Genomic DNA, 23,652 nt, shown 5'->3' on the forward strand with positions numbered 1-23,652 from the left:
TGTGACCTCCTCCCTACAATGCTGGTAACATAAGACTAATACAGGAAATAAGGAAAAAACAAAAACACGAATTACATTATGCTAAAGCTGATTTTATTGCTTTCTGGAGGCTGGAGCAGTAATTAGAGCAGTAACAAGCAATGGGACTTAAGACAGCTGAGCCCGTAACAGAGCTGGGATTTCCCAGGGAAACAGGAGAGGGACTGGGTTTCTGGGCATCTGGAAGAAGCAGAAAATAGTGTAAGGGCCCCGGGAGGAAGTGTACTGTTCACAAGGGGTGCCAAGGCCACACTGTGGAGGCAGAACAGTTCAGATGTCATGTGTGAGGCATTAGAGAATCAAAGGTTTTTGAACAAAAGAGTGACTTAAGACATAGTGCTGAACAAAGGACTGCTCTGGCAGCAGGATTCATTTTCAGTTGAAGGGGACAGGGCTAGGGGAGTGGAGTGGAAAGAAGGATTGTAGGGTCAGGCTTGAAACCATGTCCGTGGCACTAGCTGAGGGGCCTCGTGTAAATGACTTGACCAGGCCAGCCTCTGTTTCTTCATCTGAAACTGATACGTTAGAGGCTTCTGGGAAGATTAATCATTTACCAAATATTTTACTAGGTTCTTACAATGTGCCAGACATTTTGCTAGGTGTCAGGGGTACAAAAATGGACACAAAAGACACATCTCTGCCTTCTAGGATCTTACCATCTAACATAAGAGACAATTTAAGAAGTCAAGAAACATTAAAAACTGCAAAGTGTGATAAGATGATATTGTGAATGAGGTTGGCAGAAAGGGCATCAGGGGAAGTCTCTCTGAAATTAGACTTTATGGAGACCAGACAATTGAGAAGGAAACACAAGAACAGGATTCTGAGACAAAAGCATGGTAGTGGGTGTCTCTGAAATAAATTACAGCAAAAACTCCACTCAGAATATCTGAAATACAGCAACTGAAGAAACTTTGGTTTATTAGATCATCATCTGATACGTCTTATTGCTTCTCTAAAATCACGGCAATGAAAACATGTAAACTAGCAGAGTGCTTCACATTTAAAGCTTTTATTTTGAAAAATAAAATACAAAAGTCATCAAGTTGTAAATGTATGTGGTAATTCCTCAACTTCTCAGAAACAATACAATGAATTATTTAAATAATTAAGACATTTAACATTATCCACATCAAACATTTCAACAGGTACAAGCGTTCTACAAAACATTAGAACATGTATAGACAACCTAGTCCAAGATGAAACTGCCCAATTTTGCTTACAGGATCCCATTTTTAAACCTTCCCCTTGAAAACAAAGTTTGGACTCTGGTAAGAAAAGATGAGGGCCAGAGCAGTTTTAACAGAAAGCATACATCCCAGCTGGGTTCCTTCTCCGCAGGGCTGTGCATGTAATTAGGATCGAGAGCGCTGTACATGGGAAGCAGGTCACTCAGGAGGGTCCCAACGTGTGCTGACATCCCACCCTCTCAGGGGAAGGAGACTGGCAAATAAGCAGGAGATGTAGGCATGCTACATACACTCCACTCATCTCAGCAGGGGACAGCCAGTCCTAGAAATTTCTCTGTGGCCAAAAAGGCAGCCGTCTTCCCTAGGGCAGACAAACAGAATGCATCAGAGGTGTGTACTCTAATCTCACTTTGTTCTTCCCTGCACGACACCACTTCCTTTCCAGCTGTGAGCCCAGCACAGCAGGGGAGACAAGCAGGGGGATAGACCACTGAGAACAGCTGCTTCAGAAGGACTACTGGAGAGGCGCACTCCCCCTCAGTTTGGGATGCTTTTAGCTGCCTGCCAGGAGCTTTGATATGCAAAACAAAAGGATGGAAGCCAAAGCAAGGGCTGCTCCTGCCCACTTCCAAATGACTGCAACTGTGATCTGCAATTGAAGCAACTCTGGGGGCATTTGACAGGGATGTCAAACGTCCAGGGGTCGAAGGCTGACTGTTTAATATCAAAAGGCGGATACTGAGGTTCTTTAAAGCAAACTTTAGGAGATATGCTGACTGCTGTTCATACACCGAAGGGATCCCAAAGACAAGACGGAAGACTATGATTTGTCTTGAGATACCTTGGTGTCTTCCTAGCTTGTCCTGAGTTCTTCTCTGATTGCATGAGGGCCACGACAGGCCTCGACAAGCAAACAGGGTGTATTGCTGCTGTAGTGGTAACTCAAAGCTGGAGTCATCTGACCTGCAAACAGCTGGCAGATAATGCATCCAATGCAGCCCTGTATGAATGTTTCCAGGAAGGAATTCATCTATACTTTTTTTTTTTTTTTTTGGCTGCACTGCATCTTAGTTGTCGCACGTGGGATCTTTAGTTGTAGCATTTGAACTTTCGAACTCAGTGGCGGCATGTGGGATCTAGTTCCCTGACCAGGGATTGAACCTGGCCCCCTGCATTGGGAGCATGGAGTCTTAGCCACTGGACTACCAGAGAAGTCTCTCATCTATACTTTTGAAAATATTTTGAATAAACAAAATTACACAAGGCCTGATAAATGCTGTTATACCTGTATGCCCACTGAGTTTAAGTCTAAACATTTTGCTCCTTAGCAAAAGACAATCATATATCCTAAAACCTATGAATAGTATAAATTCACTATCATTGGTAATTTTGACATGGTATAGCAGTATTCACTTTTTTCTATCTGTAATCTATTAATACACAGCATGTCATAAAAGTTTCTTATTCAGACTGAATTTTCAATCTCAGTTTTCTCATCAGTAGAACAGAAAAAATAGCACCTACTTGCCAGACTTGAATGAAATCATTCATATATATGTGTGTGCACATATATATATGAATAATTCATAAATCTTAAAGATATCATTTATCATATATTATTTATATACTATATATACGTGATGCTTGGTATTTCATGCCTGGTATGGAGTACACAGTCAATACATGGCTATTATATAAGGTAAAAACAGAACAGCAAACAAAACTATGACAAAAATCAGATTTTAATGAAAGCTTGAAAGTTTCAAGTTCCAAATGGTTGTAATGGTCCCCAACCTTTTTGGCACCAGGGACCTCAACAAGCAAACAAGGGACTGGTTTCATGGAAGATAATTTATCAATGGACCAGGGGTGGGGGATGGTTTCGAGATGATTCAAGAGCATTACATTTACTGTGCACTTCATTTCTATTATTATTGCATCAGCCCCATCTCAGATCATCAGGCATTAGATCCCAGAGGCTGGGGACCCCTGGTCTACAACATAACCACATTATTCAGACCAAAATGGAATCTTAAAATCTGGAGAGTGGCGTGAGGTCTGAACAGCCATGTCAGGAGGTCTAGGTTCAGAACCAGCTTTGCCACTGGAATCCAAGACATGTACCTGATGATCACTCAGATAGAAAGGGGGCCAAGAAGGCCTGCCCCACAGTAGCCCTTAACTACCAGACAACATGGCTTATAAACATATAACACCATAATGCATTAACATCAGCAAGGGCAGACTTGAAAAACCAACCAAGCAACTCCCAAAAGTATTAGCGCAAAAATGTTGGCACATGCCGCACACAGAGGAAGCAGCATGGGTGGCGAAAGAATCCCTGGCTGGACGTCAGAAGACGGTGCTCATTACCACTGGGTTCTTCCGACCTCTCTAGGATCAGTTTCCTTATCAGAAAACAGGTGGTTGAGGGTGTTTCTTCAGCTAAAATATTTTACCATTTAACACCCCTCCTCATACTGAAAATAACAACTAATGCTGAGTGCTCACTGTGTGTCAGGCTTCGGGCAGACATTACTATGGTTCATTCTACCAATCTCTTATTTACATTGTCCTCACTGTACAGATGAAGAAACAAAGACACAGAGAAGTTAAGTAGTCTGCTCAATGCCAAACACAGTCAAGATTCCAATCCAGGTGAACGGACTCCAGAGCTGTGCTCCCCACCCCACCGTGCTGCCTCCTACGAGAGTGAAACCCAAAGGTCCAGGCCAGCAGTGTCCCCAACCTCACCTCATGTATGTAAGAGGTTCCTGGCTCTGCTACTCCACCTGCTCAGACTGTGGAAGGAAGCAAAAGATGTTTTAAAGTCAGTCAGCATGAGAAATGACTGCTCTTGTTGAAATATCAGATGTGGCTTGCAGGCTCTGATTAGACTTCCTAATGAATTCTGTCTGCTACTGCTGACAGTAAAGAAGACTGGCTTTTGTCTCTGGTTCTTAGTAGGGAGACTAAACCCTGGGAATTTTCCAGGTAACATGAATGTCTTTGTTATTTATGAGCCCCTGAGATTATACCTGAGTGTCTGCTAAGAGATAAGATGACTCAGTATGAGGGCTGATCACAAGGAAGACCAACCTGTGATTTGAAGGCTGGGCTGGGTCAGGGCCCCAGCCCAGCTTCTGGGTAGGGGACTTTGGGGATTGAGTTCAATTCTACAACAGTGAGTCAATCACGCCTATGTAATTAGACTTCAATAAAAACTCTGGATGCTGAAGTTCAGTGGAGCACCCTGGTTGGTGAACACATGGATGTACTGTGAGGGAGACATACCCGCCCACCTCGGAGAAGGGCACAGAAGCTCTGAGTCTGAGACACTCCCAGACCTTGTCTTATTTGTTTCTTCATTTGGTTGGTCTTGACTTGTTTCCTTTATAGTAAAACTATAATCTTTTTGTTGTTGTTGTTTTTCCACACTGCAAGGTTTATGTAATCTTAGTTCCTAGACCAGGGATCGAACCCGGGTCCCTGGCAGTGGAATCGTTGAGTCCTAACCACTGGACTGCCAGGGAATTCCCAAAACTGTAACCTTAAGTACAGTGCTTTCTTGAGTTCTGTGAGAATTCTAACTAAAGATCAAACATGAGGGTTCTGTGGACTTCAGTTTTCTCTTTATTAGGAATTAAATCAAAGCCTTTTATAGGCTCTTTTCTAAGTACCTATGTGATGCCTTAAATGAAACTAACCTGAACAGGGGGCTTGAAGTGCCTGTATTAAGCCTTTTACTCTATTTTTTGTTATCTTTTCCTTATTTATTACAGAAATTCTCTATACTGATGAATCTTTTGTTTCAAAATTTTCTTCTACTTAAGGTGTACTTTTTTATATGATGCTTTCTAATAAGTAAACCTTCTCAATTTTAATGTAGTCCAACTTATCCATTTTAAAATTAATGATTAGTATTTTTTATAATGTTTAAGAAATCTTTCCCTCTTAAGGTCATAAAGATATTCTCTATTGCCTCCTAAACACTTTATTATTTTGCCTTTCACATTGAGTTCTATAATCAACCTGGAAAGGATTTTTATGTATGCTGTGAATCAGGGCTGTCCCATTAATTTCAGTCTCAAAGTCTCTTTCTTGACTCCTTCAGATTGTATTACACAAAACAGCCTTTGGATTGGACATTTCTTTAAGACTGCCTCTTGATTATTCTCTGGCTCCAGCTGCCATAGCCTGTAAGTGACCACTTGTTCATGAATTCATCCAGGTTTCTGGTGCATCTTGCCCAGCCAAGGCTCAGGGCCCCTGTGCCCCCTTGTTGCAAAAGTTGATCAGTCTTTGGATAGACCAGGAGTCCCCTTGAGAAGATCTCTTTTCCCTCTGACTCTTGAGGACACATTCCAATTTCTCATACATAAAAGTAATTCAGTAGACAGTTGTTGAATAAATTAAATGAATGGATGGATGGATTAAAATTAAATATTTGTTAATAAGCATATACCATCAGAGAAGGCAATGGCACCCCACTCCAGTACTCTTGCCTGGAAAATCCATGGACAGAGGAGCCTGGTAGGCTGCAGTCCATGGAGTTGCTAAGAGTCGGACACGACTGAGCAACTTCACTTTCACTTTTCTCTTTCATGCAGCGGAGAAGGAAATGGCAACCCACTCCAGTATTCTTGCCTGGAGAATCCCAGGGACAGTGGAGCCTGGTGGGCTGCTGTCTAAGGGGTCACACAGAGTCGGACACGACTGAAGCGACTTAGCATAGCATATACCATGAAAGTAGTTTAAAATACTCAAGTAATACGTATCAATTATTAATGGTTGTTTTAAGACAAGGATCTGAGAAGACAGAGTTTTCAACCTTGGTTGAGATACAGCTACTCTTAGAGAAAAGCCTGTTTACTCTAGTCTTGCCTCAGGCAACACAACTTCATACAGTCTGTGAGGTTCCCCTCAACAACCCAGATCTGGAACACTTTTAGCGACTGAATTCAGTGCTGGGTCCTCATTTCCTATTAACAAGCTAATTGCTGTTAGCAGCAACCTGGAAGCAACATGCATTATCACCATGCAGGACAGGGACGTTTTCTCTTGGCTCAGGCAATAGTCACTGACTTCTTCCTACGACTACACAGGAATGGCAGAAGATAAGCTCTCGCAGGACACTCTGGGCTACTCTACATCTGTTGGCCATAACATCACCTATTCCTCTTCAACTCAAGAAACAATATTGGAATCCAAGTGAGTGATGGTGTAACATGACAAGGAGACCTCCGGATCTGCTTTAATTTTTTTAAAAAGTAAAAGTTATAAGCTTCAAACTCACATCACCCACTCCCAGCTTGGTGAACTCGGTAGCTGAAGGCCAATGGCTGTGTGTAACATGTATTCATAAGTCTTCTAGGCTCCAAATGAGGAAAACTAAAAGGCAATGATGTACATGTAATATGAACAAAGGGTGGCTGTACATTATTATTTCAAGTAAGGTATCAGAAGCCTGGAGCAGATTCACCAAGGCAGGTTCCTTATTGGTGGGATGCTGTGCGGTTTGTGAGTGACCTCAAGCAATCAGATTTTAGTTATCAATAAAGTATTTCCCTAGCTTTGGAAGACACTGAGCCCTCTGAAATTGAGACTATGTTAAGTGATTGTCCAACAATTACCAGGAGCCAGTCTTTCTACCCCCAGCATATATCATTATCTCATTGAGAGGATGACTTCAGTGCAAGAGCCCATTTATTATTACACCAAGAGGAGGAAGCAGATACAGTACCTGAGGTTTTTCTTTAAGAAATTCAGGTAGCTGAAATTCTCCTTTATAGACCTAGAAAAAAAATAAAAGCCAAGTATAAGTTTAAGGAAATATTCACTGTTATCATCGCTTTGGGAAGCTTGCATTGCCTGATGGTGGGTGGGTTCACTGCTTCATTCTTGGTGAGTTTTGGAATAGGAAGGAAGTCTGTCAGTTCAAGAGCAGCCAGAGTTGAGGACTGAGTGAAATTTCTATTCACTCTGACCCCACCTGCTCTACTCTTGCCTAGGTGCTCCCAAATGTGGGCTGCCTGGGAGAAGGCTTAGAGTCTCTGAAGAAGAAAGAAAAGCATCCTAATATTCCAAGTTCCAATTATTTTATTAATAGCTGAGAAAGTAAGCCCTTGGCCATTTCTCTCCAGCATCCAACAAAGAATTCACACAATTTAGGAACAGGTTCCTCCTGATTTCCTTCTGAAATCTCCAGCTTTACTTTTCTTAATGTACCCAATATTCCCATAGTAATTTGAATATTAGGTGGTTCTTAAAATGATATATACTTTTAACCTCATGAAATCTTATAATTAAAAACTTGCACTTTTCAATATGTAAAGCTATGTTTCTAAAAGCAGCAATAATTAGGGAATAGTTTTTAAAAAGATGTGTAGGATCTTTACATAGGAAACCATAAAATATTATTGAGAGAAATCAAAGACCAGATAGGCACATCACTTTCAGGGATTGTAACATTCAATATAATAAAGCTGTCCATTCTCCTCACAGGATTTCCAATAAAAACTCTAGCATGCTTTTTGGGGGAAGAGGGAGGGGTAATTTCAAGCTGATTATAAAAGTTTTGTGGAAATGCATAGGGCCAAAAATTATCAAGGTAATCTTAAAAAGAACAAGGTGGAAGGGCTTATTCTAAAATATATTAAGACATTATTGAAAGTGAAGTTGCTCAGTCATGTCGGACTCTTTGCGACCCCATGGACTGTAGCCTACCAGGTTCCACCATCCATGGGATTTTCCAGGCAAGAATACTGGAATGGGTTGCCATTTCCTTCTCCAGATCTTCCCAACCAAGGGATTGAACCCAGTTCTCCTGCACTGTAGGCAGATGCTTTACTGTCTGAGCCACCAGGGAAGTTAAGACATTATTATTCAGCTATAATTAAGTTACATTAAACATACAAAAGAAGCAGGAAAAGTAGAATAAGTAGAAGCAGTAAAAGTTTTTCTTTTCTTGGGCTCCAAAATCACTGCAGATGGTGACTGCAGCCATGAAATTAGAAGACATTTGCTTCTTGGAAGGAAAGCTATGACAAACCAGACAGCATATTAAAAAGCAAAGACACAGTCAAAGCTATGGTTTTTCTAGTAGTTATGTAGGGATGTGAGAGTTGTACCATAAAAAGGCTGAGTGCTAAAGAATTGATGTTTTTGAATTGTGGTACTAGAGAAGACTCTTGAGAGTCCCTTGGACTGCAAGGAGATCAAACCAGTCAATCTTAAAGGAAATCAGCTCTGAATCAGTGGAAGGACTAATGCTGAAACTGAAGCTCCAATACACTGGCCACCTGATGCAAAGAGTTGATTCACTGGAAAAGACCCTGATGCTGGGAAAGACTGAAGGCAAAAGAAGAGGGAGGCAGAGGATGAGATGGTTAGATAGCATCGCCAACTCAACAGACATGAACTTGAGCAAATTCCAGGAGATGGTGGAGGACAGGGAAGCCTGGTGTGCTGCAGTCCATGGGGTTGCAAAGAGTTAGACACAACTTAGCAACTGAACAACAACAAAACATACAAAAAACACATACATACAAAAAATATAGCTATAATCAAGACAGTAAGGTTTTGGCACAAAGACAGACACATATATTAATGAAACAGAATGAAGAGTCCAGAAACAGACCCTCATTTACAGATAAATGATTTATGACAAAGGTGGCCCTGCAGAGCAGTGCAGTTAGAATGAATAAATAAATGTGTTTATGTATATAATGATATACCATCCTGAAGTTTTAGAAATGAAGTAATACTATACCAACAACCTAGATGAATCCCAATACATAATGATGATCTCCAAAAAATAATATAACATGTGTCTCCATTAAAATTTTTTAATATTTATTTATTTGGCTGCACTGAGTCTTAGTTGTGTCATGCGGGATCTTTCAGTTGTGGGTCATGGATTCTCTGGTTGTGGCATGCAGGCTTAGTTGCTCTAAGGCATGTGGGATCTTAGTTCCCCAACCAGGGATCAAACTCGTGTCCACTACATTGCAAGGCAGATTCTCAACCACTGGGCCACCAGGCAAGTTCCTCCATTTAAAACCTTTAAAGCTCAAAAACAGGCAAAGCAACTCTGATGTTAGAAATCAGGATAGTGTTTACTGTGGGGAAGAGTGGGGTGGCAGAGCTTGGGAAGAAGGATGAGAGAAGCTTGTAGGGTGCTGATGATTTTCTGTCTTGATATGGGTAGTGATTATAAACATTTTGTGAATATTTACTGAGCTGTGGTTTGTATACTTTTCTGTATATATATTATACTTCAAAAAAAAAAAACTGAACAAATTAAGCCAGTAGCTTAAGAATTTACTAGGCTTGCTCTTTCACACACACACAATTTATTTAAGTACAAAGATGTCTCTTTCAACACTGTCAACAACGGCAAAAAATTGGGAACTATTCATGTTAATCAAGTGAGGAAGGTTTCCATCAGCAACAGCTTTGATAACTGTTGAGAAACTATAGAAAGAAACTATGGATTGTTACTGAGAAGAGTCAGTGGGTAGCCCCTCCGAGCACAGAACAACCTTTTAAATGGTGAATACTAAAGCCTACTAACTTAAAGGATTTCACTTGGGTATAAGATGACTTTCACTTCTAAAAGTAGCAGTATTCCTTCTGAGACTCAGAGAATGAATGTACTTTTTTCCTGTCTCTTCCTCTGCAATTTCTAAAACCTAGTCTATTCTTTAGGGTCTCTGCTACAGTCCTAGGAAGCCTAAATTAAAGCACAAAGAGACTTGATATTTCTTTAGCAATGCATCACACTGGAAACTGAGGTGGGTGTGCAGGATAACAAAAGTGCAGCTGCTAGGAGGGTCTCAAAAGCTGCCCCCATCTCCTTCATATCTTCAAACAGTCCCAGGTCACTGGAGAGCTGGTCTAACTGCTCTCCAAAGAATCTACATGTAAGAATCCTATTTGCTTTACCCCAGCCTCAGAGTCCAGAGATTGTTTCAGTTCTGTTCATTTCCCCCTAGTTTTACTGAGATACAACTGACATATAACACTGTATTACTGCTCCAGGCTTCTGACATAGGAAGTGTCTATATCATGCTAACACTGACTTCACGGTGCTTCTGTCTACTATCTGTGGGGCAAGCAGACACTATATCAAAACAGGGGCTCAAGTTATCAGAATGGGCTTTTTGTTTTTGCTTTTTACCAGATTCTCAAGTCTTTCCTTCTCCCTCTATTCAGGGAATTGAGTCCGAAGCCCCCCTCTCCAAGCCCTGGGCATAAGCTGCTCAGGCCTAGGGTCCTGCACCCTGGGTCCTTTATGAACCAAAACCAGTATGTTTGCTCTAGTACCCCTTCCACTGTTAGCGGGTTTGGTCCCTAACAAACTTTTCTTATATTCCTCACATCCTCTCAGGAACCGAGTCTTCTTTCTCTGAGCCTCTTCTGCTAGAATTCAAGTAGAAGGCGCAACACAAGCCCACAGTGTCAAATGGCTAGTCAGTGGCAGAATTAGGCTCAGAAGTCCCCAGCTCAGCACTCTCCCTTTATACTACGCTCTGCATCTTATTACTATTAGAAAATTCTTATTGTTAAATTCTTCCTTCTCTTTTTGGTTTGTTGTAAAAACCAGCAAGACCTAACAGAAAATATGAGTGGGAACATTAAATATTATAAGTGTCTTCCAGGAATCAATACGTTCAGAGAGGTAAGGCTCATATGAAAGGGGAAAAAAACACACCAAAACCCTAAATATGTGACATCGCAAATTTAATAAAAAAAAACAAAAAGGGGTCAGGCTAAGACATCAAACAAAAGGCTCAATCAACAAATAAGTGGGAAACTGTGTCTCCTCATTATCCTTTAGGGAAAAAAATGCTTCAAAAGTTAGGAGCTATGGTACTGACAGAAGTTAGGAACTTTCTATTGACCAAGCAATTTCTATTTAGTGCAGGAAACCAAGTACAGAATCACTTATAAAAACAGCGAAGTTAGAAATGGAATTTCCTCTGGCTAAAGGAATAGTGTTTCTGGACATTCTATCCTCTGGTACTAATGAACTGAGGATTTTACTAGACAGAAATGAGCTAGGTACTCAGAATCTAAACGTTCCTAGAGAACTCTCCCACCTCAAGCTCTGCAAACCAAGGAAACAAAAGTAGGCTTCTGATTTAGAGGGTGCACTGGAAATAAAAATAATAACAGCAGCTAAATTTGATTTTCTCTGCATCAGGTTGGTGCTGAGCATGCGTTTCATGTTTCCCCTTATCGAATCCCACAGTCCTCTGAGGGAGGTATTATTCTCTTTTTACAGATGAAGTAACTGAGGCACAGAGACATTAATTTGTCCAATGTAGTAAAATGGCAAGTTACTAAGTACCATGATTGAACTTCCATTTTAAAAGGGTCATCTTAATTGCTCTGTTAGTCTGCAGAGGATAAAGAACAGAGTCTGGAGCAACAGCAGTAATCTAGACAGGACAGGGAGGTGGTGGTGGAGGTGGTGCAAAGCAGTACCTTTGTGGATTTTCCCCCCTAATCATATCTAGATTTCCTAATAGACTAGATGTGGAAAGTTAAAGAGCAGAAGGGAGTCAAGGATGACAAAGTTTTTGGCTTAAGCAACTACCAACTGGAAATATGAAGTTGCCATCAACTCAGCTGGGAAAGGTTCTGGGATATAACAGATTTTCAGGGGTTTAATTTGGAAATGTTAAGCTTGAGACATCTACTGGACAATACATGAAAATATCAAGTAGTCAGAAATACAAATCTAGGATTCATGGAAGAGGTCTGTGCTGGGATATATAAATTTGAGAATCATCAACTTATAGATGGTATTTAAAACTTGATACCTGATGAGATGACCTAGGTGCTCAGGGTAGAGAGAGGGAGCAGAGGGCTTAACACTGAAGCAGGGGGGTATTCCAACATAAAGAGGTCGGGGAGAAGAGGGAGAACCAGCAAAGACTGAGAAGAGGCCACCAATGACAGAGAAGGAAAATTTTAAGAAGTGGTATTTAGAAGTCAAGTAACTCTGACTAATGTCAGATTCAAATTTGTGGAGTGAGGTATCACCAACTCCGTTATAAGCAAACCCTTCAGTTGTGGATTACCTAGAATACAAAGCTAGAGAAGGGAAGATAATTTATCTAAGCTGCCTGTGAAGCTTCAAAAACCCAAGAAAGAAGAGGTTCTGAATACTGACTGAAGTAGCAATGCATCTTCTTGTTATTTGTCCTCAGGCCACTTTCCATTTTCTTACAAGATTAATTAGAAGCTGACCGGCCATGCCCAGTACCACTTCACCTGCTACCACAGCCTCACCTATAGTAATAGTTTACAATTAAGATGTAAACAAAAGTCTCCATGGAGCTAAAATGGATGTTATTAACATACCTGCAGACTGAAGATTGAGTCTTCTATTTAATCAAGTCTTTTAGGTCCCTTTTCCTTTATACACATTTTTAACCATCACAAGTTATCTGGTTTCAACCTATAGCAATCAGATACAGCAAACAGGAAGGTAATGGGCAAGTACTGATAACTGAGAAGTGACAAATGAAACAAAGGAAGACACAGAAATTGTAAAAGGCAGATAGGAAGCCTTGAGTTCTTTAAGAAAGGGACCCACAGTTCTATATCCTATATAAAGAGAGGATGGGCATTTTCTAACACAAACAGTAATTTCCTTTGGATGAAATAAAAATTCAAGTTATGATTAATAATTTACTTAAGAAGGTAACGAAATAAATCATCAAAATGCAGAGGAATTCTACATCAAAATATTAAGGTTTGGTCCTAAACGAGACACATCTACCCAGAAACCTGACTTTCTAGAATGATGGGTTCCCCAAGGATCTCAGACAGTCAAGTGTCTACAATTTACAGGAAAAGGTGGCAGACATGTTATGAGGCCTAATTCTGAATCTGGCTTGATCTTATGGAGAATATGAAACTATTTCTAAATTATTTTCATGCTAAAAGTGTTTGTGGCCACATTCCCTGATGATCCCTGTGTCTGGTATTTAAGACCTGTGTAATTCCCTTCCTTTAAGTGTGAGTTGGATCTAGTGACTAGATTCTAACAACTAGAATATGGCAAAAGTGATGAATGTTATTTCTGAGATTAGGTCACAAAAGTCTGTTTCTTCTGGCTTGGGTACTCAAGATGAACAATGACTTAACTCAAAACATTCTTTCAAAATAAGAAAATTTTAAACAATGTCCAGAAACACATACTAATGACCATACTACATGCACTGCGGATTTTAAAGTGCTACTTTTGCTCATTGTTTTCTTCAAAGTGTGTGTATGTATACACATATGTGTATATACACATTCCAAGGGTTAAAAGATTAGTCTTTTAACCTCTGGTTATGAATTCAAATTTCATTGTAAGCTCAAATCTAATTTATTCCTCCTTTCTGCCTTCTTCCTTCTTTCCATCCTCTTTCCAAGAGCGCTCAAGTGCACAGAATTGGATTACTTCTTAGTTCACGACAAACTTTCATCATTGGTCCATGCATGGCCCGTTATTTTTTTTGTTATGCAATTCACTATTTTTAATAATATAAAAAGCATTTCCTCTCGAGAAACAATGTTAGTTTCACATGCAGAGAAAACACAACTCCAGCCAGATATGATAATGCAGAAAGGAATCTAGATTTTGAAATTTACATCTTTAATCCCACTGGGCTCTTCTGGCCCACTAGAGACTTATTATCGCTAAAATACAAACATGAAACAGCTGATAACATGCATGTTTACATATTCTCATTTGCCTTAAAAGTATTCTGGCAGCTTTGCAAACCTCAGACTGGGTTTCTGCAGCATTCAACAATCGTGTGTTACAAACAATGGACAAATGCTATTAGGACATTCCCTATATCAAGAAGAAATATATTAATCAGTTCATAAGCATCATCTACTCCTCCAAAAATGTTTTTAAGAAAAAGTGTATTGACTTTTGGGTGAGGCTGGACAAGATGGATTGGAACGTAAATTGAATTGGGAATGTGTAATAAAAGTGACATAGGAACCTCTACAAGAAAGCAGTATAAATAGAGCAAACTTAGCATCAGGGGATTGATTTCCAGGGGAGAAAAGTTTAACATGCAGGATGATTAAGAAACTGTATCAGTTTACCACGGGATACTTACCAGGCAAGAATGAATACATCTCTATTCAAAGGTAAATGTGTTGAACATAATTTTCAGTAACACTGAAGGACAGTTAATACACACAGGTACAGTCAATAATAATTTTATCAATTTCCTTTCACTGGGGTGCTTTTCCTTCTTTTCTCAAACTAGGAACTTTTAACTTATCCTTTAAACATGACAATCCAGTAGAGCCAGTTCTGTGTTCACCTAGCATCCCAAATGCCTTAAATTTATGGCAGTTATCATGTTGAACTACAGTTAGTTACACATCTATTTTCAGCATACTTCTTAAGGAGAGGGACAGATCCTTAATTATCTGTATATCTTGGATGCAGGGATGAATGGACAGTTGGACAAAAAAAGAAATGAATGAAGAGATTCCTTCATAATGGTCTCCATTTTTACAGATGATGGACCGATGAGGCCAATTTACAGTACAGATTAAGCAGAGAAGCAGAAGAAGCAACTTCATTGGGCCCTCCCTGATTGGAACCTACTGAACCTTGAGGGCTACATATGACATTATGTTATAGAATACTGTTAACTCATTCTATTCAATTCTACTTTTCTATTCAATTCAATTCTACTTTTCAATTCTATTCAATTCAATTCTACTTTTCAATTCTATTCAATTCTATTTTTGGAAATAAATGAATTCAAGAATCAACCATTAAAAAGAATGAAATAATGCCACCTGCAGCAACATGGATGGACCGAGAGATTGTCATACTGAGTGAAATAAGTCAGAGAAAGAGAAATATCGTATGATACCATGTATAAGCAGAACAGAAAAAGAAATGTTACAAATGAACTTGCTTACAAAACAGAAATAGACTCACAGACTTACAGAATGAATTTAAGTTTACGGGAGGAGGGATAGTTAGGGAGTTTGGGATTGACATGTACACACTGCTATATTTAAAATTAACCTTCTGTAATATTGCACAGGGAACTCTGTTCATTATTAGGTAACAACCTAAACCACTGGACCACCAGGAAGTCCCAGGAATTTCTATTCTTAAAAAGACAGCCTTAACGGAGAGAAAAGCCAAAGCAGATAAGTATGAGAACATATGTGAGATACATAAAAACATCACACATCAAAATACGCAGAGAATTTCTAAAAATCATTAAGGAAAAAGCAAATGATTTCGTAGAAAATTGGGTAAGAGACTTGAAAAAGCATTTCATAACATAGTTCAGTGGCAAATAGCATGAAACAGGGTTTGCTCTCTTTAGTTATTAAGGAATACTCATTTTAACCATAATAAAACATCACTACGCTCCTATAAGAAAGACTAAAATTTTAAGATTGACTCTAACATTGACGATGTAGAACAACTGAAATTCTCATATACCTGCTAGTGAGAGAAAACAGTCACTTAGCATTATCTCCTAAATTTGCACATTCAAATGCCCTCTGACCCATACATTCATTCATTCTGTGATGGAAAAGATTAACTTAGCAGGGCTATTTTGCTCAAATGTTGCACATTCCCAAGAAAGGCCTATTTTCAGGACTGCTCTTGGCTGGCTCCAGGGATCTGAGCCTAGAGTGTTCTGTCTATAGGAATGCATGTCTGAGGCCTTGGGCTGGCCTGTCCCAGTTTGAGCAGCTAGTTTATGTTAGTAATTTATTTATGGTGAACATCTGTTTTTTCTCTGGGGGTGGGGGGGGGTCTACATGCCTACATGACCAATCCCCAATAAAAACCCTGGATTCAAAAGCTCTGGTGAGCAACCTGGTTGGGAACAATTCACATGTGTTGTCACACGTGTTGCTGGGTGAATGAAGCAAACCCTATGTGACTCCACTGTGAGGGACATTTCAAAGACAGCACCTGGTTTCCTCCAGAGTTTTTACCCCATGTGCCTTTTCCCTTTGTAAGTTTTACTTTCCATCTTTTTGCTATAATCAGCTACACTTGGAAGCATAAGAATTTTAAGACTACTGTCTTGGAAAATCCTAATGTAACTCTCAGGCATATTCTTAGCAAAAGTGCATACATGAGTTAAGACATGTACAAGGATATTGTATGTACAAGGATATTGTATATCAACATTAAAAGACATGTACAAGGATATTGCATATCAACATTAAAACATCCCTACAACTATAAACAACTCAAATGTCCAAACAGTTGTGCAACTATAGTATCACATTTAAAAACAAAAATGAATTACTGTGAAATGCAACAACATGAAACTCAGAACGACAGAAACCAGACACAAAAGAATACTGTCAATACCCTCCAGCTAAAGACTACCAGGAATATAGCTGTAGTTGAACATGTTGAATTCATTACTCCTTTAAGCAAGGGAACACACACACCATGGAAATGTGGGATGTCTCAGGAAAAGAGCATCAGGAAGGACTCTCATGATTTTGGTTAGGTGATTTGGGGAAAAGTCCAAGGAAACAGGGTTTTTCTCTGGACTGGGGGCTGCCAGCAAGCAGTGATTATTCTCTAAATGGGTATCTTAATAAATCTTATCTAAAAGAAAGGAACAATAGCAGTGAGAATAAGGCTGTTTTTGGTTAAGAAGCAAGAGGTGGGTATTTGGTATTTCATTGTTACTACAAAGTGGTCTTGTCTTTTCTCAGTTCATCGTGGTTAAAGAGGACTCCTGTATTGTGTTGGGGTTCTGTGAGATCATTGATACCCAGGTGAAGACCATCATATTTTAGTGGTGAGCACAAAAAGTCAGTTTCTAATCACCATGGGCTAGAGGTTGTGTCAGATCAGTTCTTTGATGTCTGAGGCTGCTTTTTTCCTTTCTTCAAAATAAACTGTATGATTTCATTTATATGAAATTTAAAAGCAAGCAAAATTAAATCCATGATGGCAGAATTTGGGATAGAAGTTATCCGTGGAAAGAAGGAAAGAGGAGGAAGAAATAATTTGGAGGTGCAGACACAGGGCTTCTGAGTACTCCTACTGTCTCCTTGAAAAGCAGCAGCATCTCTGGGTTGAAAAGTGGTGGAAAAATAGAAAGGAACTGGCAGTAGTCTGCACAATCTTCATTCAGTGATAAAACACGGTCAATAGGCTTTCACTACAAGATGAAGTCTTTGTATGCTTGCTTGTCTGTCAAATCACTATTTAGGAGAACGTGTCACTCAGTTGTAAAGAATCCACCTGAGATGGAGGAGACGCAACACAAGCCGCATTTTCAATCCCTGGGTCAAGAAGATCCCCTGGAGAAGGAAATGGCAACCTACTTCAGTATTCTTGCCTGGGAAATCCCACAAACAGAGGAGCCTGGCGGGCTACAGACCATGGCGTTGCAAAGAGTTGGACATGACTTAGTGATAAAACAACAGCAGTTACTTGTTGAAATGCAAAATGTATTAAGTGAAAAATATATGAAGAATTCACATGAAGCCCACTGATACTTATTCAAGATTTCAAGTCCCAAAAATGAACATTTGAAAAAAGCAATGTTGAATGTCTATCAGTGTCACTACATTGATTCAACAACAACAGGAAATAATACAGGCACACCTTGGAGATACTGTGAGTTTGGTTCTAGACAATCACAATGAAGCAAATATTGCAACAAAGCTAGTCACACAGATTTTTTTGGTGTCCCAGTGCCTATAAAAGCTATGTTGACACTATCCAGTGAATCATAATCATTTTGCTGGTAGAGGGTCTTGCCTCAACGCTAATGACTGCTGACCATCAGGGTGGTGGTGGCTGTAGGTTAGGGTGGCTATGGCAATTTTTAAGAATAAGACAACAATGAAGTCTGCTGCACTGACTCTTCCTTTCATGAACGATTTGTCTGCAGCATACAATACTGTTTGATAGCACTCTACCCACAAAGTAGAACTTCTTTCAAAACTGGAATCAATCCTCTCAAACTCTACTGCTGCTTTATCTACTAAATTTATATGATATTCTAAATCCTTTGTTTTCATTTCAACAATCTTCATAGTATCTTCACCAGTAGTAGATTCTATCTCAAGAAACCACTTTTCTTGCTCATCCAGAAGAAGCACCTCCTCATGAATTAAAGTTTTATCATGAGGTTACTGCAATTCAGTCACATCCTCAGGTTCTATTTCTAATTCTAGTTCTCTTGCTGTTTCCACCACATCTCTAGTTACTTCTTCCACTGAAGTCTTGAACCCCTTCAAGTCATCTATGACAGTTGGAATCAACTTCTTCTAAACTCCTGTTAATGTTGATATTTTGAGCTCTTCCCATGAATCATGAATGTTCTTAACAGCATCTAGAATGGTGAATCCTTTCTAGGAGGTTTTTCACACAGATTTTTCAAGGAATAATTTTGACTTTCAAGTCTTATTTAAGAAATACCTTCATAATACTGTATCTTAGATAGAAAGCAATTCCTCTGATGGAGCTGAGCAAAGGACTTGCTCATTTTTGGGACTTGAAATCTTGAATCGTTCATTTTTGGGACTTGAAATCTTGAATAAGTATCAGTGGGCTTCATGTGAATTCTTCATATATTTTTCACTTAATACAAATTTCCTTTGCTCAGCTCCATCAGAGGAATTGCTTTCTATCTAAGATACAGTATTATGAAGGTATTTCTTAAATAAGACTTGAAAATCAAAATTATTCCTTGACCCATGGGCTTCAGAATGAATGCTGTGTTAGCAGGCATGAAAAAAAAAAACAATCTCATTGTCCATTCCCATCAGATCTCTTGGGTGACCAAGTACATTGTCAATGAGAAGTAATATTTGGAAAGGAATATTTTGGGCTTCCCTTGTAGCTCAGCTGGTAAAGAATCCACCTGCAATGTGGGAGACCTAGGCTGTTTCCTTTCTTAACATTTGTGTGTTCACTGGAGGAGCACTTTTAATTTCCTTTAAGAGCTTTCCCTTTGCATTCACAACTTGGCTAACTGAAGGTGCAAGAAGTCTGGCTTTTGGTCTGTCTCAGCTTTCTACATGCTCTCTTCACCAAGCTTAATCATCTCCAACTCTGATGTAAGGTAAGAGGTATATAACTTTTTCTTTCACTTAACACTTAGAGGCCATTGTAGGGTTATAAATTGGCCTAATTTCAATATTGCTATGTCTCAGGAAATAGTGAGGCCCAAGGAGAGGGAGAGAGATGGGGGAATCACCAATCAGTAGAGCAATCAGGACACGCAGAACATTTGTCAATTAAGTTCACTGTCTTAAATGGGCATGGCTTGAGGTTTCCAAAACAATCACAACAGTAACATCAAATATCATTGATCACAGATCACAAGAAATATAACAATGCATACACAACAGTGCATTACTATTTCTTTCTGGAGGTTCTGCAGGCACAATGATCAGTATGAATGAAACTGTAATGTCATACAGGCTCTGAATAACACTATCAACAACCTTGATTTAATTTCTAATTGATACTTAAAGGACACTACATTCAACACATGCAAAATACACATTCTTAGCACGTGCACATTGTACATTCCCTGAGATAGAACAGATGCAGGACTATAAAACAATTATCAACACAAATTTTGATATGTTGTATCTTCTTTGTCATTCAGTTTAAAATATTTTCTAATATCTCTTATGATTTTTTTTTCTTTGGCTCATTAATTATTCAGAAGTGTGTTAATTTCCAGATTGTTTGGGCTATGACTTCAAATGTTGCCTACAAGAACTTCATATTAGGACACAGTATTTTTGGTCAAAGAAATATTCTTCTTCCTCTGTCTAAGGTTTATTTTTGCTAATAACAATCATTTTATTGAACACCTACTAACTCTCAAGTGCTCAAGATACAAAGTGTATATGTGGTCCATGCCTCTGAAAAACCCTTAGTATAAAAGAAGTAGTAAATAATATAAATGATACTATAACTGCAAGAGCAAAGACAGGCACGAAGAATAGCAGAAGAATCTGTGGCACATAAGAGGCGTCATGTGAGCTGAGTCTTAAAGGACGAAGTTGTAAAATGAAGAAGAGAAGCAAGTTAATCAAGGCAAGAAGAGCAAAGGTACAGGGTTGTTATAAAAATGTGCCAAGAGAATGAAAGGCAGGTAGTGTGGTGTGACTAGAAGGATAAAGAGAGATGAGGTTGAAAAGGAAGACTGAATGCAGCAGACGAAGAATCTTAATGCTGTTCTAAGGAGTTCCATTATGGTTATGAAACAGAAGATCTCATTGAAACGATAAGAAAACATCGGATAAACCTTTCTTTAGAGCCATCAAAGAGCAGTGGATGCAAAGAAGCAATGAAGTCTAAATGACTTCCAGAGAAGGATGAGTTCTTCAAAGGTGAGCGAAGAGTCTCTATCTTGAATCAACTGCCTAATCTGCATATAGGTAGGCAGAAAAGCAGGCCTACCAGAGGTGAAAGATTTTGCTGATAAGACAAAAAGAAGCTGAACTTTAAGTGGCAGTGTGAACTGGTATGATGAATTCAATCTAGAAGAGGCCCAGATGTAAAAATAAATCTCTTGGTCTAATAACTATAACCCAAGGGACTTCTGCTGAGTAAGCAGCAGAGGAAGCAGAGAAAGGAGAGAGATCTCCCAAACTTGTGTGGTCCTTAGATTCCAGGGCCCTGCTGCAGCTGCAATCCAGAGGTGAAACAAATTAATTTAAGCTTCAACCCACTCCCTACCAGCTGCTATTTTTAAAAAGCCAAAGAAATCAGCCTTTCATCCTCAGAACACAGGAAACTGCGGGTTGGGCTAAAGGTCAAATCTCCATAATTTCATTTAAATCTAGAAGTAAATGGACTAAAACTGCTGCTCAGATGCAGCTCAGTCTGACTCACTGAAATGTGAATGATCAGCCAAATACCCCAGCTGCCTGAGAGAGGAAAGAATATGCCCTATCTGGGAAAAATAAAGGAAAAATATTATCTAGGTTACTTCTTTTATAAAAAAGGTCCAGTATGAAACAAACTCTAAAATATGCAAAGAAGTAAATAAGCATAATTCATAATTAAGAAAAAGAGCCAAAAGAAAGACCCATGTATAAGAACTTTAAAATAATTATAAAAATGTTAAAAGAATTCAGAGGAGAAGATGAACAGAATGAGTGAAGAGATGGAGGATTCCAGCAAAGAAACAGAAATTCTAGTTCTGAAAAATAAATTATCTGAAATGAAGTCATTGGATGGGATTAATAGCAGGTTGGACACAGAAGAAGAAAGGATCAATGAATTCAAACGTAAGTTAATTAAAAGCAAATTAAACCTGAAGCGAGAGATGGCAAAAAGAGGATCAATGAATCTGGCACTTTTTAGTCAAACTGGCAAAAACTGAAGAGAAAAATCTTATAGCAGTCAAAAACAAAAAACAGGGCTTCCCTGATGGCCCAGCGGTAAAGAATCTGCCTGCCAATGCAAGAGAGCCTGGCAGGCTACAGTCTATACCATCAAAAAGAGTTGGACACAGCTTAGCAACTAAACAACGACAAATTCTATCAAGTGAACTATGTGTCAGAGAAGTACAGAACTGCTGAACTTTAGTACTCAAAAACAAAAAACAAACAAACAAAAAAATCTATCACATTCATAAGAATTTTAGTTGACTTCCCATAAAAACAATGACAAGCAATAAAATAACATATTCTGGGTGCTGAAAGTAAAACAAACAAGCAAACAAAACTAAAAAACTTGTCAATATAGAACTCTACACCAAGCAAAATATTCTCATATAATGAAAGAGAAATAATGACATTTTCAAGATGGTTGCATAAAAACAATGAAATGGCTATGCTTATATGAGACAAAGGAGATTTCCAGAGAGAAACATCAGAGATGATGAGACACACTTCATAATAAGAGCTAACTACTTACAAATATATAAAAAGGTATGCTCCTAATGATACAGATTCAAAACACATGAAGCAAAATTGATTGAAATAAAAGAACAAATTCACATCTTTATCCAAAACTGATAAAATTAGACCCCCCCAAAAGCAATAAGAATTAGAAGATCTGAGCAACACTGTGAAACAATATGACCTAATCAATATTTATAGAATTCTGCAACAATTGCAGAATATACATCCTCTCAAGTGACATGTGAGAACATATGCTGGCCATAAAGCAATTTTCAATATATTTCAAAGGACTGAAACCACACTAGTGTATTCTCTAATTGTAATGGAATTAACTTAGAAACCAACAATAAAAAGTGCATCAAAAAATTTCCCAAGATTTGGTTGAAAAGTACCATTCTAAGAAGTCTGGGCTTTATCCTATAGTACTAGTGGAGCTATTCAAGGTTTACACAAGGGAATAGTATGTTCAGATACATTCAGATTTGAACTTTTAAAAAAAGTAACTGTCATTGAATATTTTTTTAAATGTTGAAGAATGAATACACTCACATACACAAAGGAGAATAAACCATAATTCATGTGAAAAATGAAGAGAAACTGAAATAAATAAGGTAGCTAAAAGAAGAGCTGAGTCAAGATAATTTCAAATATATAATCAAGGGGGCTTGGTGATTAATTAATTACATGTCATCTGCAAAGCTAGGTAATTCTAACTAACTTTGATCACTAGACAAACAGAAATGCTATGATGGAGACAGGAAAAACACAGAGAAGTTTTTGAAAACACAGGTGTGCAGTACAGGCTCTCCCGTTAATGCAAGAACATTGATTCCAACAGCTGTAGCTTCTCTTTTTTTCAGTGTGTCCTTTTAAAAAAAATTTATTTTAATTAGAGGATAATTACAATATCGTGATGGTATTTGCCATATATTAATATGAACTGGCCACAGGTATACATGTGTCCCTTCCATCCTGAAGCCCCCACCACTTCCTTCCCTACCCTATCCCTCCAGGATGTCACTGAGCACCAGCTTTGGGTGCCCTTATTGTTTGGTTCAGGAATATAAACCAACTCCCTCTCCCACCTAACTAATATTCAAGTTCCTTCTTGTTTGCTCTGTGGGTTCTGTACACTGAGACGTGCTCTTCTATTTGACTATTTGTTCTTCCTTAGTACTATCTAATCTGGTCTTCAACTGGATATTCCATTCACACTTGGATTTGCTTTTCAGCTCACTCTTCAGGTTTAGTAACCAGGTCTGCTACTGCTCTGTTTGGGGCTTGACCCATGTGTCCTGAGGGACTCTGCTCCCTGGCTCATAGACAGTGCAAATATAGATAAACACAGCCTAATCTCGCCCCTATTTTATATTCTTGCTCAGTTTAGAGAATAATCTGTTGAGCTTCTATCAGGGAACAGGTATGGACAATAAATTCATTTTGGACATTGAGTTTGAAGTCCTTGTGAACAACCAGGTGGAGAGATACAGAAAGCTGAAAAAAACGA

General features: G+C 38.9%; 1 protein-coding gene across 2 annotated transcripts in view; it reads right to left on the reverse strand.

Annotated features, from left to right (window-relative positions):
- Nucleotides 1-1,035: 1,035 nt before the first annotated feature.
- TPST1 (tyrosylprotein sulfotransferase 1) overlaps nt 1,036-23,652 on the reverse strand; it is a 102,357-nt gene continuing 79,740 nt past the window's right edge. For both annotated transcript variants that reach the window (XM_006070335.4, XM_025275685.3), the window contains 3 exons: nt 6,973-7,023; nt 3,984-4,030; nt 1,036-1,590 (listed from right to left, as the gene is read on the reverse strand). In XM_006070335.4, coding sequence (XP_006070397.1) covers nt 4,013-4,030; nt 6,973-7,023 — 69 coding nt within the window. In that variant the 3' untranslated portion in view covers nt 1,036-1,590; nt 3,984-4,012. The remainder of the gene's footprint in view (nt 1,591-3,983; nt 4,031-6,972; nt 7,024-23,652) is intronic.

The sequence above is a fragment of the Bubalus bubalis genome, chromosome 24, assembly GCF_019923935.1.
Source record: "Bubalus bubalis isolate 160015118507 breed Murrah chromosome 24, NDDB_SH_1, whole genome shotgun sequence".
Classification (NCBI taxonomy): domain Eukaryota; kingdom Metazoa; phylum Chordata; class Mammalia; order Artiodactyla; family Bovidae; genus Bubalus; species Bubalus bubalis.